The following is a 14,968-nucleotide window of genomic DNA, read 5'->3' on the forward strand; positions in this document are numbered from 1 at the left end:
TTATTTGGGGACAAATGCAAAAAAGATAAAGGGTGTGGGAAGTACGGTGGCCGAGAGAGCTCACAATATGCAGCATTAGATTGGATGACACATGGAAGGGGGAGGTAAAGTAAAGTGCATTTTATTCAGGAAACAGATGGGCATATTGTTTACAAAAACGTAATTGCATTAATGATAACTTAAATCAGTAATACAGTTTTTGCCTTTGACTGGTTCAATGTTAATAAGAACAATACAAGTGTCTTAACAACACAGGGTACAATATCTACAATTTATTCATTCTCTATAAGGCCTTAACTTAAAGTATCTTCCACTCTATCTACCATAAAGGTCAGTATAGAGGGCTGAAACCTTTGGCTGACACACTTAGCCTGAAATGCAAACTTTGTTGAATCTCATTTGTCTTTTGGCGCCATCCACGTCAATCAGGGTTTCTCAAGCCCTGGTCTGCGTCTGGATCCTCTTCCTGATCAGTGTCCGTGCTATGTTCAGCTGCTTCTGCCAAGGTCTCTCAGTGAAAGTACTGCACAAATAGAAACAGGGATTAGACCAAGTAGCAGATCATGACCTGTGGTTAATGCCAGTGTGGTACAGGTCGACCCAAAATGATCCCATTAATCAACTCTGTAGCTTTGGACAGAACGAGAGACCTAGTACAATCTGAGTGTGTCCACATGTATGTGTAGCATGTAACGTGGTGTAGAGACCTGGCTATGGTCATACAGTACACAGCATTTTCTCTGGGGGTTCTTCCAGACTGACGAGAGAAGGACTCCACAGAGGCGGTAACAACGTGTGATGAGTTTGGACTCAGTGGAGGCAGTAGAACCCTGCTGCTGCATTGGCTGCTATCTTCTTCTTTGATTGCATCAAGTCGGCCACCCCCTTTGCATTTGACACTTTGTTTACGCTTCTTCTGCTTTGCTTCATTGTCAGAGTTAGTGGAACCAAGGCTGGGTAACTGCAGTGAAGGCCCTTTGTGTGGTAGACGGGAGTCCCAAGGTGAGTTGCTGTAGGAAGGTAATGGTTGCAAAGCTGTGCCTCTGATGACTCTGCTTGGCTTGGTCTTAGATTTCCTGGATTTGGAAGACATCTTTGGCTTTGTGAAGCCGTCTACCAGCATTGTATCTCCCACACAGTCTTTCAATGGAGCGCTGGAAAAGTAGCATCTTTGGGTGGCTGCCTTGCTCTGCCCCAAACCTGCCCAGTGTTTTATTTGGAGGTAAATACGCATGGGCAGAGAAATATTGGGCAGTGATATCACAGCGCAGAGCTTGTTGGCGAGATAGGTCACGCAATCCCTGTGACCATGCTGAATGGCAATCTTCAAAGGGTCACGACCTCCGGGATCCCGACAAGCCAAGGAGGAAAGGTTCTTGGCGACGAAGAGTTTGAGGATGAGGAGCTGATTGTTCTCTGCTGCCACATGGATGGGACACTTCCTGGTGTCTTGGTGGGCAGATTGGTGGCACCACTGGCGGTACGGATGGACACCCACAGGCTCCACAGTTCGCACTCCCCTCTCCAGCAACCAGCCTGCAAGGTCTAAGTGACCGGCAAAAGCAGTGATGTAGAGCGCTACCCGCAGCTGAAACCTGGAACAGCAGGATACAGATTCACATGAAGCAATGTTAGTGGTTAAGATTGTTTTGAATAAGATTACGCAGTAGTCGGTTCCCACAGCATGGAGTATGTTAACTGAAAGATGATGATATATAAACATAGCTGCACAACAAAGGGGTTCTGTTTGATGTTTTGTCTCGTTTCTGACCTCATTACTGACTTCTCTTCCAATAAGTGGCTCTGCACTGTCAATTTGTGGCCAGAAAAGCAACCTTGAAGGAACTCCACCCACCCATCCCACGTATCCAGACGGAGAATTGTGCCTATAATGGAAAGAAACACCACATACTAAGCTTTTACGCATTTCTACGTAAATTTATAGTATCTTTATGTCAGTTTTACTTCACTTTAATTGAATTCTTTACTCAGTATTAGCCATCATACCCACTTTGATGTCATAGTCATGCAGTCTGTTGCAGTCGTACAGTTGCACCCCAGAGGAGGTGCTCAGTCTGAAGGCACTGATGGGGAGGCCGCTCTGCACAGACACTATAGTCTTCAGTCTGGACACGGACATGCGCAGAAGAAACACACTCCCCATGATCGGTATGGTCTCTCCTGTCACAGCGTTGAAGACACTGATCACAGGCTTTCGTTCAGTCTGAAAAAAATCATTAGAAAGGGATAACAGCTCCTTTATTGAAGGTCCATAATTTTATTGAGACAAGCCAAAAAAACAAGTCACAAGGTCAAGACAAAGTGTTTATGTAAGGTAATAAAGGGGCGCTGACACAGAAATTTGAAGCCTGCATCAGCCAAAACCATCAACAGTAAGATCTTAGACAAAGAAACATGAACCAGTGCACATGTGAGTCTTTGGTTCACTTTATTGCATTTTTTTTACACTGTTATTTGTGACCATATTGTGATTGGACACAAAATGTTCAACGCTGTTACTTTAGAATTTATATAGCATTACTTTAACTTAGTTTGAACATGGTTTACACAACAGGGAACAGTTTAGATTTATTGTTGTGCAGCCACAACAAAACTGAACGTTTCCACCATCAGTGGCATAAACTTGGACTTTGCTGCCCCCCTGTGGTTAAAATTTTAACATTAAAGAATGAAGGCATCCCCAATATAACAGAGAAGTAAGAGAATTTGGTCGCTGTGAGACTGGACTTCTGAGACAATAATTAAGAATCTAAATCCAAAATTTAAGTTACTTTAAGAAAGAGAGAGAGAGATGCTTTGGTCGAGCATAGATTTGAACAAAAGCACAATGGTTTTCAACTGAAAGTATATATATCTTTATCAAATACTGTCAAGACAATTGATGACTACAATTAGTTTGGGCATTACTATGAGTATTATCATGAGTGCCTGTTACTTGGTTATAACAGGACACAAACACACACACACGCACACACACTTTTATACAAGGTTGCCTAGTGATGAGCCTGGAATGTGTCCCACTGGTAAAAACCAAGTACAGAGGATAAACAAAAGATTGCAGACAGCCATAAACTCATTTCCCACCAAGCTGTCTCTCACGGGATTCACACGAATGATTGGCATGTTCCCAATAACTATAAGGAATGATTCTAACAACATTACCCCGAGGTACAAATATTTACACTATAAGGCCATAATTTTAACAGTAACCGAGTGAAGTGAGTGACTTTTTTGATTGAGGTGAATTGTTTGTGGTGATCTTAAGTCCTTCATCATAAAGGTTCAGATTCAAGCTCAAGCAGAAAACATCCGGGTTGCTTAAGTGTTACTGTGCTCTAATTTTAGGCAGGAGTGCAGTGTTGTAGATGAACTCTGACCTCACTGGCGGTGGGGTTAAATCCAAACATTCTCTTAACATATTTATTTTTGTAGTTATATTTGAATTATATAATCAAAACCTAGCTGTATACTACATTAACTAATTAATACTTTTGATTTAATTTGTATCTAATGCGTGTACTGTATGTATTCATTTATTGCCTAATGCAAATATGTAATTCATCGTCAGTATGTGACATGAAAATGGTTTAAAACTTACTGAACCTATTTATTTATTTACATTAGAAAGGTTTTGGTGACTTTAGTCAGACCTTTGAAAAAAATACTGAACAAGGAATATTACTTAACTGAGAAAATGAAAGAGTTTATTCACTCTTTTCACATCATTGTGTGAGACTGTGAAAAATCAATTACCTCTGCAGTCTGACCTCACTGGTTAAGGCCAGTTGATATCAGTAATTTCAATTAACAAGTCTTCACATTTACCACATTATATGGAAATAAATTTACTCTGGAGTTTCCCCAAGATTTATTTCATTTTACTTTTATAAGGTGTTGTATATCATTGATTTGAAATGATTTTGCAATAAATGGAAGAATATGAGATTGTGTCAACAGGTTCTTTACATACATAAAACAACCTGCTTTTCTGTGCACATGATACAACCTGTACTGCTGTGACTACTTCACAGTGATTTAAAACATTTTACATACTACATACATCTTTAAACCTTGAAATCCTTGTAAAGTCTGTTACCTTTATCAGGCATCGGATGGCACTGCCAGCTGTGATGCCCACGTCACACAGCGCCCAGCTGTCCTGCAGGGACGCACCAGCACAGCTCAGCTCCAGGTAATGCCGGACCTGATTGTCATCAGATAGTTGCACGTGGAAATATTCCTACAAAAGGAAAGCAAGCAACAGAAAATTAGGGAACCGTGATGGATTACGGCACAGACCAGGATACAAAACACCAGGTTAGTATCACTAGATGTGGTTTGCAGATTATTATGAATAAGTGTAGAATAAGAAAGATTCTACAAAACATATATATTTATTATATCCAGTATTTTGCAGTCTTGTATTCAAAACAAATGTATCAAAAGTGCAATATTATTTACCTTTACCATCTGCTTAATGGCTCCCACGGTCTGATCTGGAGGGAGGTCAAACAGCTCCAAAGAGCCCTCGAAGCAGATGAAGACCCTCATGGTGAGGACGCTTCCATCCGTCCCCCTGGGTCATCTGTGACACTCTGATCGGACAGAGGGGTGTATGTGGGGTCTGTGTTAGGGTCATGTTATGGAGGATGGGTGGGTGAGGATCGGGGTGGGGCAGGACTTGGGTGGGGTTTCAGAAGGAAAGGGGGGATGGTCAACTAATAAAACTAGGATTTCATTGAGTCAATAATTTGCAAATCAAGAAAGAGAGAGCAAGAGAAACTCATAAATTATAAATAAACAGAATGTTTATGATGCTGAAGGTGTTGTGTATTTCAGATACTTGAATCTGCTCAGACTTCTATTTTATTTTGTTCTAATCTATTGAAAATACAAGAATATATGTAGAGGACGCTTTCGGCAAAATGTTGCTGAAAACCTTTTTAGGATGGAGTCTAAAAACTAATTATCTTCATACAGTATCATAAATCTGTTCAGTTTGGGTTTTATGTGACATCAGTGTGAAAAATGGCCTCGACCACTAACAGTGTTTACGTCAGACCTTCACTCTGCCAGTTAGGGAGCAACAAAAGAGCTAATCACTGGCTCCAATATTGTATGGTGGGGACGTCACAGCAGTGTGCAATGTCCTTTGATAGAGTTTTATGGTTCTGTTATAAAGTTTTACGGTGGAATGCTAATTTGCATTTGACCTTTTAAAGTTTATGTGTTTAGTCATGGCTGGAAGCACACAGGTACTCAGTTTCTCAAAGTCATTTAACTCTTCGTGGTCTGCCTTATTGTTTGAACAGGTTCATGAATGTGTTCATGTAACAGTAATTTAATGCTGTCTAGGATTTAACCTCTCCATTTCTCCATCTGTTCATTTGGTGAAACTTAACTACCAGATCATATTGGATGGGTTCAAAAAATAGACAATAAATAAGAAATTGTAGTAATAAATTGTCCTGCTTCTTCCTCTGCCACAATTGCCCTAAAACGGACCCATATAAAAAGATGACAGTGTTATTTTTTATCACTGATCATAACCAAAAACACTACAAATACACGAAAATATAGGCAACATAAAAAGAAAATGGATCAAATACATACAGAGGGCGCTGGAGATTACAAAAAGATTATTAAAAGATGACATATCTTTTGTGATGTTCGGGCGATAAAAATGACAACTTACTCTAGTACTATTGCTTTGTGTGTTTGTGTCAGGTTAATCATACATCGTGCTGACAGTCAAAAGCAGTCACAAAGCTGTAAAAAACACTCTCTGTTCTGTTCATGTGACCAAAAAAAAGCTTGTTTGTGTCGTCACGTGGATATGTTTACGTCTGGATCCTCTTCCGGGAGAAGATGATTGACAGATAGACTGTCCAATCAGAAAGCAGATGTTGGGCCTACAGGTGGCGGAAGTTTGCGCTGTGACATGAAAGGAATGCTAGCGGAGGGATTAGAATGTGACAGTCCTACCGAGCTTCCCGTCAAACGGAATGAATTCTGTGAGAAATTCCTGCTGTCGTGTTTGTTTCTTCTGAGAGGAACATTGAGATGTCCGGACCAGCAGATAAAGCCCCGCGTCAGATAGAAGCCGTGTCAGAATTGAAGGTAAAAGCCAGCACGAAAGGCAGCTTAGCTTAGCTTAGCATCGCGGGTACAGTACGCTCTGTTTTCTAGCTGCACACCTACATGGTTTCCACCACACCTGCCTTCTTCACGTCTATCCTGACACAAAGCTTAATCACCGACCAATTTAGACGAACAACTTTTATATTAAATCACATTTAGATGCTTGGCATTGCTTGGTTTGTGGCTTGAACCAACATGGGGTTTTAGCTGTTGAAGGCTATTTCCCGAGGCTGTTATGTTCTCCATGTCCTGTGTTGTTCTTTAGTGATCCTTGCTGTTTTCATAGCGCTCACTTAGTTCGTGTTGCATTTGATCAGACGATATGTAGTCACAAGGAAAAAGTTTAGTCATGATCATGTCGGCTCGGTGGGTGATGCAGCTTTCGATTCCCATTTCTGTGATGAAGTAACGCCTGTTTGATGTAGCAGCCTGTTTAAAAATAAACTACTTCTCTCCTATAATCAGACTTATGAGAAGATACAATAGATCCTTACATGAGAAATCATTCGATATGTTTGCCTGTTGCCTTCAATGTTGTGTTCTAAATTCCGATATTGTTTTCCTGGCAACGACAGCGGGAGATCCTAGTATAGGATTAGTGTTATTGCCTCATAATGTGACTCCATCGTATGACAACGTGACGTATATGTTAGGAAATATAAATTCATGGATTAGTTGAGTGGCTGATTGTTACAGAGGCACCATCAGATACATACATGCATACAGAGCAGCAGTAAAGGAGGACGTCCATGCACTTAACAATACTTTAAAAAGGTCAAACATTTGCATGGTGCAGCTCCTCAAAGGTGTAGATCAGTACGAAGTGAAACCTGTGAGGGAGAAGTGAGAATTTGAAATGTGAGGACCTCTCTGTGAACTCTGGGGACCTGTTAGTGCCATTGTTTGTTATGTTGTATGTAGCCCACCATAGCTGCGGTCTATGTTTGGGTCATGAAATGGAGCTTAGAATTTGATTTAAAATGCTACTTTAACTGTTTATTGAGGCTTTATATCACAATGTTAACAATAACGCGATGGCTCCTGATGGTAATGAAGTGTGATGATCCTGCAGTGAGAGAATCTGGGATTTATGTCCTGGTCTGATGGAGGGAATGAGGATGTAGCCTCTCTGTTGCTGTAGGTGCTTAGTCTCGCCGGGTTTGCATGGTGGGGAAACGGCAGCAGTGGCATTAGTAGAGCAGGAGTGATGGAGAGGGTTATATAATACAACCTAGTTTTCCTATCACAAAGATTATGCCTGGGTCTTCAAATCTATTCAAATGTTGTCTGCATTGCGCAATTCATTTAAGGAGTGCTTCACATGAAATGGAATGTTTCACTAGGACGTGTCAGCAGTGTGTCTATGTGCGTGTGTGTACATGTGTGTACACATTGCCTCCACAATGTTATGGGCAGTAATTGAAACCATCAACTCTGCACTTAAATGAAAGATACGGGCATGGAAATGATGTGAAATGGAAATGATGTGATAAGACATGGGTATGATGGCTGACTGGCTCAACCCTGCTCACCTCCACCCGCTGTGGCTTGTAGTTGGCCTGTATTCCAGACTTATGCTTAGGAAAGAAATTCCGAGGAGAGAAAATAGATGGTGTTGGGGTGTAAAAATTGATTTGCAGAACGCCCTTTAAAATAAACAGAGTCATCCCGTCTCATCACTGCCAACTGCTGCATCGATACCCAGGAGTAGAAGTGCTTAATGGCAAATGACTTTATTTGATTTCAAACAGACTCGTTTTTTAGCAGCAACTTGTCCTACTAACACTTAACAGAAGTGTTATTTGCTTAAGATCAATGTAAGCAAAGATGTCAAGTAACTAAGGGCACCGACGCCCTTCAGAGCTGCAGAATGTAAAGCCTTCATTTGGAACTTTCCTCAACTTCACACATATTCACACAACAAAACAAACCAATCTCAAAATCAGATTTCTTTCTCCCGCTTTTTCAGCTCGTCAGCGTGACTTTGTGATTTCAAGCTCGTAGCTGCCAGTTTCTCCTGACCCGATCACATGCTGGTTTCACATTGAAGGGCCTCCTTTGAGCCCTGAGCTCACACACCTCATGCTCCGATGTTAGACCTGCATTCTGTGTCGATCTGTATGAAATGGCGTGAAACGGAACGTATGTGTATATGAACATGGACAGGATTATAGTGGATAAAGATACACAGCTGAATTGTAGTTGACTTTAATGATGCAGTCATGTGGTTTGTCTCTCCTAGGTGTGACGGCATCAGGCAGTGTGTAAAGGGTTTCACTGTAAGCCTGTGTGTGTGTGTGACTGAGCGAGCAAGAGGCATATAAGCTGTGCGCCCCAAGGGGATGCCAAGATGCTGCTCTCACTGGGCATGCTGATGCTGTCGGCCACACAGATCTACACCATCTTCACTGTGCAGCTCTTCGCCTTCCTCAATCTGTTGCCTGTGGAGGCCGACATCGCCGCTGTGAGTCATTCACATCGTACACACACACACACACACAAACAAACGTTCACAAGAACAATGACGTCAAACTTATACCTTCTCTTCTCATTCAGAACCTCTTTTAGTAAACGTTTCCTGTTTTTGTTGCATATTTTTATGTCAAATCTAAAGCACGTTTTCTCATCTTTCAGTACTCGTTCGACAACAAAACGGAGAACTTTGACGACCTGCCTGCACGGTTTGGGTATCGGCTGCCCGGCGATGGCTTAAAGGTGAGCGCTGATGTGTCACACAGGCTAATGAGCCAGAGGAGGTCGTACTTAATGACAAGTCACTATAAATCTTCACACCATTCTTTACGACGCTCGCCACAAACCTGCACCTTTTCCATTTTTACAACTCAGTCGATATTTTTAAAGCCATGAAACAATATTAGAGAGAATAAAAGGTCATAAAAGAGGGAGCGGAGTTTGGCTTTTCAGGAAATAGAACATGTGTGTCTAGTTCTTTCCAATCATAAGACAGTATATCTGAACAATCTACCAGTTTGGGATCAATAAAAGTATCTAATTATCTATCTATCTACTCTAAAGACTGAACAAATTAGAATGTGATTGCCGAGTGCAGTCGTGTCGGAGCTTTAATGGCTCAGAGTGGAGCTAACCCTGCTCCTCCTCTGTGCTGACTCAACGGAATAACTGGCACCATTGTGTGGTTTTAGAGGAAGGACACATGAGTTCATCTCATCATATTTTCCAAGTGTTCTGTTTTTATAAAACAACAGCTTAGACCAGTTGGAGGCCGTTAACTCCTTTTAATTCAGTCAAGGTGAGCACGGTGTCATTCCCACCACAGATTCAAGCCTGCAGCCTCTCTGTGTAATCAGTGGTGCATCTGAAATACAGGAATCAACCCGAAAACACACACATTTACTTCTCTGTTTGTGTTCACTCGGATAAACCAGGTGCAGCACAGTAACCTGATTGTTTACATCCTCAGAATTGTGGATAGTTTCATTTGTCTAACCCGGTTTGCTTTTGTTGATTCATTACTTTGTGAGAATTCTTCACCTTTGTCAGATGATGAAGATCGAATCCATTTTTGGTTCAGGTTTTAGTCATCTATGTATTTAATCTATTTCTAGTACAGTAAGACAAACCAGCTTTTATCTGTGTGTATGTTAGAGACACAGTAGGTGTATTGGCGGTGGGTGTGTGTGAGTGTGTGTATTTGTGCTGTTATGGATCATGCTAAAGGTATGTCGCTGCAAGTACTATATTACCTCAGTCCTGTAAAAGAGCAGAGGTCATGGCACACATTCATAGTTCTCATGTTGCGTGTGCGTGCGTGTGTGTGCGTGCGTGCGTGCGTGTGCGCGTGTGTGTGTGTGGGAGAGAGTTGTGTCTTATCTCTGTCCCCAGCTTTCTGTCTAAAATTCATATTTAATGCCTTATTTCCCTTTTTTATTCACCCGTGTGCTGCTGGGTGTGTTCAGGGAGCCCATGTGGTGCCACTCTACTTTAAAGTAATCTCTACCTACCCAGCATGCATCTGTGCCTGTGTGTGTGAGTGAGTGAGCAGACACAGAGCTGTTTGAGTCAGCAGCAGTGATGCACTGCTTGAATAAGCAGGACTTTAATATTTTCAGTCACGAACGGTAAACCGACGCAGGGAATGCTGGCGTACGTGGTTACACTGTAAAGACTGGGCTTTGTTTCTTTGTTGTTGTTTCCTTCTGCTATTGTTTCACTCTTTGTTTACCTATCATGTGAATTATTGTCGAAATTACAGCAAGTCTTAAATTTCGTAAGCTTACCTTTTGAGAGAAATCATGAGTGTGAACAGAAGTGAAACAACCTTTGTGAGAAAGTACAAATTGTACAAATCTCAGCGATGTGACTCCAGAAATGAGGAATTTGGAGAAACCCCTGTGACACCTGATGCTGAAATATAACAGCTGACATTAGAAAGATGACTCTGCTCCTTAGCTGACATTATGACAAATGTAAATCTCCACTCTGTCATAATTGAACATCTCTTGAGTGAAACCTGATTACCCATTGATTTGCTTATTTCTGACATTACTGTATGAGATTACGTCACATTAAACATTGTCTTTCATGGGTACGTTGTCCGGAGGAATTCTGGCATCACGAGACGGCACAGGCCTGTGTGTCTCTGAAGGATCCCCCATAGGGAGCAGGTCTGCAGACAGAGCCGGCCCTGTTCTAGCTTACACAACCGGGGCTCTTTACAGCTGGCTCACCGCCTCAGAGGTTGACCAGCACAAGCCCGGCTGCAGCCACACTGCACGCTTTGTTACGCTTTGTTTAATCTCAGCTAAGAACTCGCCCATTTGAAATCTAAAGTCACAGGACAATTATGGGCCTCATGTCTCAATTGTAATGTGTACGGGTATTATTTTAATGTGTCGCATCAGTGGTTTGCTACAATACAACAATAATGGATTAAAGATTCATAAAGCGGTTACAGTTGCTGCATGAAAGTTAAAAAATATAGATAAAGGACAAAGACACTGTAGCTGACTGGGTGCGGCGTTGTGCGAGCGCCCTCAGTGTTGAGGCTGAGACTCAGAACTCAACTTAAAATAGTCCTGTTCCTCTTTCACAGCAAATTACCCAGAACACCACACGCTGGTCTCAGGCTTTTTTTTTTGTGTTTTGATCCCATTTCTCGTACCCACTTTTACTTCCACAACTAATTATAGGTTGAGCCTGCAGCCACAGTCTGAGATGAGATGCCTGCCGTTTCCTTTGGAAAGTCTCTGTGGTTTACTTTGCATGGTGCACATGTGAGGTGGAATGAAGTGGTGCATTGCTGAACGTGCACACACTCTCTCTCTCCTCACTTTTGCCCACTGTGTACAAAGACCCAACAAATTAACGTCCACAAATGGTCATATAATGCTTATTTCCTGTCCAGAATTGATGAAGTAGCAAGTCAAGTGTTCAAGGGATTCTTAAAACACTTACTTACAACATACTTACAGTCATTTCCACGTTATTATGCCCAAAAGGAGTGCCGGTCTAATTGCTCAAGTAATTCAGTGGCGTTCCCAGACACAAAGCAGAGCTGACAAATCCCTCGCTTTTGGTCAACATCGTCGTTCCCTGAATGCAAACACAAGATGGGTTTGTTTTGGCAGCAAGTGCCTCTGGTTTCTTCCCTCACCTCATTTTCCTGCAGCTTCTCTCGCACACACACTCCGGTGCCACGCTGCCTGAGGGAACCACACAGCATGCAAAACCAGCGGCCAAACCCGAGTGGACTCTCACGGACCATTGGGACGTGAAGTTGAATGTGGATTGAATGCGATTGAGTGGAAGTCTAATTTAGATAAGAAGAGCAGTTATTTTACTTCTTGTGCCCAGTCTGGTGGATGATTTGGCTGATTAGACCTCTCAGTACTGTGATGGCATTCAAACACTTCCCATTCTGTATATGGAGTTTGGAGACCTCCAACAGAGTCCCAGCATGGCTCCACCCACCTTTGAACCTGAAAAGATGCCTAATAAAGATAATAGGAAATTGGAAATTAATCAACTGGTCTTTTAGCAAGCTTTTCATCAAATTCTTCATGCACTTCCTGTCCACTTCGTGCGTGAGAACCGGGGGACAAATTAATCTGCCAGTCGAGTTGAATTTAATCTCTTTATGTGTAACTATAATCTGACTGGATTAAAATGTGATTTGCTTTGTTGTTCCCACTTAGAACCAAGGGTTAATCTGCAAATTAGTCCCATGAGGAGGCTTTTAATGACCGGATTAAGTGTGATGATTGTAAAATCATTTAGAATATGGCACTCCAGCTGTTTGTGATGATCGTTCTCTATAAATGCAACAGGAGTTATTCCAAAGCAATTTTGTCAACCCACTCAGGCTTATTCAGTCGCTCCACACACACACACACACGCACTGTGAGCTGCATCCCTGCAGCAATTTGCATCTGTAGCTCTGTAATCTGCAGAGCAAGGGAAGCAATGGTGCCATGGTAGTCCAGAGTAAAATCATTCAAAGCCAAACCACTTTCCATTTTTGATCTCTATCCTTTCTGTGCAGATTTTCAGGATTCCTCCTCCTTCCTTAGATATTTCCTGTTTTTCATCCTGCTCTTTCCCCTGCATTCTGCAGTGCTGCTGTGTGCATTTTAGTCCAACAGAGGGCGCTCTGACCCCTGGTTTCAAAGTGAGGCGGCTGCTGAGGCAGTGGCACAGTGACGTCATTGGCCAGCAAGGCAGGGCTGTGCTGGTGAAGGCGCCCAGAGGTGGTGGCGGTGGATGGAGGCTGACTCCTCATGTCTTTCCCCACTCTGACACCAGATGTGCTGTGGAGACTCGAATGTCTCTGAACTAAACTGAGCCTTTTATAGTGTCGAGTCCTATTTAATGCTGAAACCAGGCAGAGCTTCTTAGAGTCCCCCTGCTAAGGAGATGTGGTACAGTCCATCAGCTTCAGTAGTGAATGTGATTTGTCACTGTGGGCTTCAGTCATTTTCCATGCCGGGCTCTTAGTCACGTCAGTGTGGCTGAGGAACTTTTTTTCTTACCAAACTTGTCCATAGTCACAGAAAATCAGTTTCACTCGATTGGCTATGCTCTCTCTCTCTGTCTCTCACTCTCTCTGTCACTGTGTGTGTATCTGGGTTCATGTGAGAGTAAGTGACTGTAACGCAGAGAGAAAGACACACACACAGACACACTCTTGCATATGAGCATCAGTTACTTTGAAGCATGTGTGTGTACTGCCCCTATGCTATTTTCTCACCTGTCTATTTTAGTCTGTCTGCATTTGTCTTTCACTATTTCTCCAACTTTGTCGAACAATTCCCTGCTTTCAACTCTCTTCTTTTGTTCTGCTCCTCTCTCGCTGTCAGCCTCTTGGTTTTCTCTCTTTCTGTCTTTCTCTGGTTTTTGTCTGGTTGTGTCTCATTTCTCTGTCATCAGTCGGTTTGTTTCTGAGGGAGCAGAGAGCTGCGAGACACACGGAGCAGTGACTCAGACTCTGTGACTCTGTGAAAGTGCACACACACAATGGCATCCTTGAACTCCCCCAAGCACACATGCACACAGATAATGCATTTCATTTACATTCACAATTAGCCTCTGGCTGCCACTGATGACTGTAGAGAAGCGAATCAGAGAGTATATGAAACCCAATGAAGGCTTCTTGGCCTCTGATTATGACCGTGTCGTCCCCCGCAGGGCTTCCTGATCGGTGCCCGGCCAGAGAACGCATGCGAGCCCATCGAGCCTCCGCCGAGGGACAACCTGACCGGCGCCTTCATCGTCCTCATCAAGCGCTTCGACTGCAACTTCGACATCAAGGTACAGTAATTAATCACCACACCACTGTTGGTCTGTAGAGTTTCCAATTGAGCTTAACTACACGTCTTTGGACTGCGAGAGGAAACCTGAGCACCCAAAGGAAACCCACGACGACGACACAGGGACGCCATGCAAACTCAGCCAGCAGTGTGAGGTGACCACTGGGTCAACAGAGCTTAGAGAGGGCCCGGTGCTTTAACAGTGGCCAGCACAGTACCTGATCAACAGTATGAGCAGCAGCGTCATCATCATTGCATTGATATCTGCTCTTTGCAATTCACTTTAGAGTTTAGAGTTACTGTGCGCAAGCTCTTAGATCCGCTCACCAGGCCACAAAAGCAGGAAGAGGAAGTGTATTTCCTTAAGCTCTCTGTCCTTTGGAAGCCTTCGCTGTATTGTGCTGCTTCTCTCCTTTGCTTCTAAGGACCTGCGTGCGTGAGAGGAGTTCTAACGGTGGAAAAGAATCAAAGCGCCTCAAATATAATCATAAACTTCCCTAACTATCTGGTTGTAGGCCGACTCAGTAACTAGGAGGGCCTGCAGCTGTTTACACCATAAAAACCTTTCTGTCATGCAGCTGCAGGAAGCGTTGGGTTGTGGGTCAGAAAGGCAGCGTCTCCACACACACCTGCTTGCTTGCTCCCGCTGGTCTTACAGGGCCTCGTCTCTCCTCGTGACCAGTTTTGTGTAATTTATTTTTTTACATCTCTACTTAGGCAGTCAAAACCATTGAAATTAGATTTAAATGAGATAAACTTATGCTTATACTATCACTTTTACAGTCTCAGGGGATTTCTGTGCGAGGGAAGAATTAATAGAGAAATGGAAAATGGATTTATAATCTATATTTATCTGTAATAACAAAGGTACCTGCCTCTAGTTTGACAAACAGGTGAATTGGCTCTCAGTATTTGGGTGAGGTGGGTCATTAGCAGTGTCCATTATGAGGGAAAGATAACAGTGTGTGTGTGTGTGTTATCGCCATCGAATTGAGCTTCTGATCTTCTACTTTCAATAT

At 42.7% G+C, this 14,968-nt stretch overlaps 2 protein-coding genes across 2 annotated transcripts in view; one reads left to right on the forward strand and one right to left on the reverse strand.

The window, feature by feature from the left end:
* Positions 1 to 435: 435 nt before the first annotated feature.
* Positions 436 to 4,572, reverse strand: LOC143001576 (protein ANKUB1-like). Its single transcript, XM_076151226.1, has 6 exons — positions 4,483 to 4,572; positions 4,118 to 4,261; positions 2,008 to 2,224; positions 1,772 to 1,886; positions 708 to 1,595; positions 436 to 523 (listed from the first exon to the last, which is right to left on the reverse strand). The coding sequence occupies exons 1-6, from the start codon at positions 4,570 to 4,572 to the stop codon at positions 436 to 438; spliced, it is 1,542 nt and encodes a 513-aa protein (XP_076007341.1).
* Positions 4,573 to 5,942: 1,370 nt separating this feature from the next.
* Positions 5,943 to 14,968, forward strand: part of rnf13 (ring finger protein 13) — a 28,714-nt gene continuing 19,688 nt past the window's right edge. Inside the window, exons 1-4 of the mRNA XM_076151350.1 lie at positions 5,943 to 6,141; positions 8,405 to 8,626; positions 8,797 to 8,877; positions 13,828 to 13,950. Coding sequence (XP_076007465.1) covers positions 8,513 to 8,626; positions 8,797 to 8,877; positions 13,828 to 13,950 — 318 coding nt within the window. The 5' untranslated portion in view covers positions 5,943 to 6,141; positions 8,405 to 8,512. The remainder of the gene's footprint in view (positions 6,142 to 8,404; positions 8,627 to 8,796; positions 8,878 to 13,827; positions 13,951 to 14,968) is intronic.

The sequence above is a fragment of the Genypterus blacodes genome, unplaced genomic scaffold (genome assembly GCF_046128005.1).
Source record: "Genypterus blacodes isolate CSIRO-AG114 ecotype Tasmania unplaced genomic scaffold, CSIRO-AGI_Gbla_v1 ptg000054l_1, whole genome shotgun sequence".
Lineage (NCBI taxonomy): Eukaryota > Metazoa > Chordata > Actinopteri > Ophidiiformes > Ophidiidae > Genypterus > Genypterus blacodes.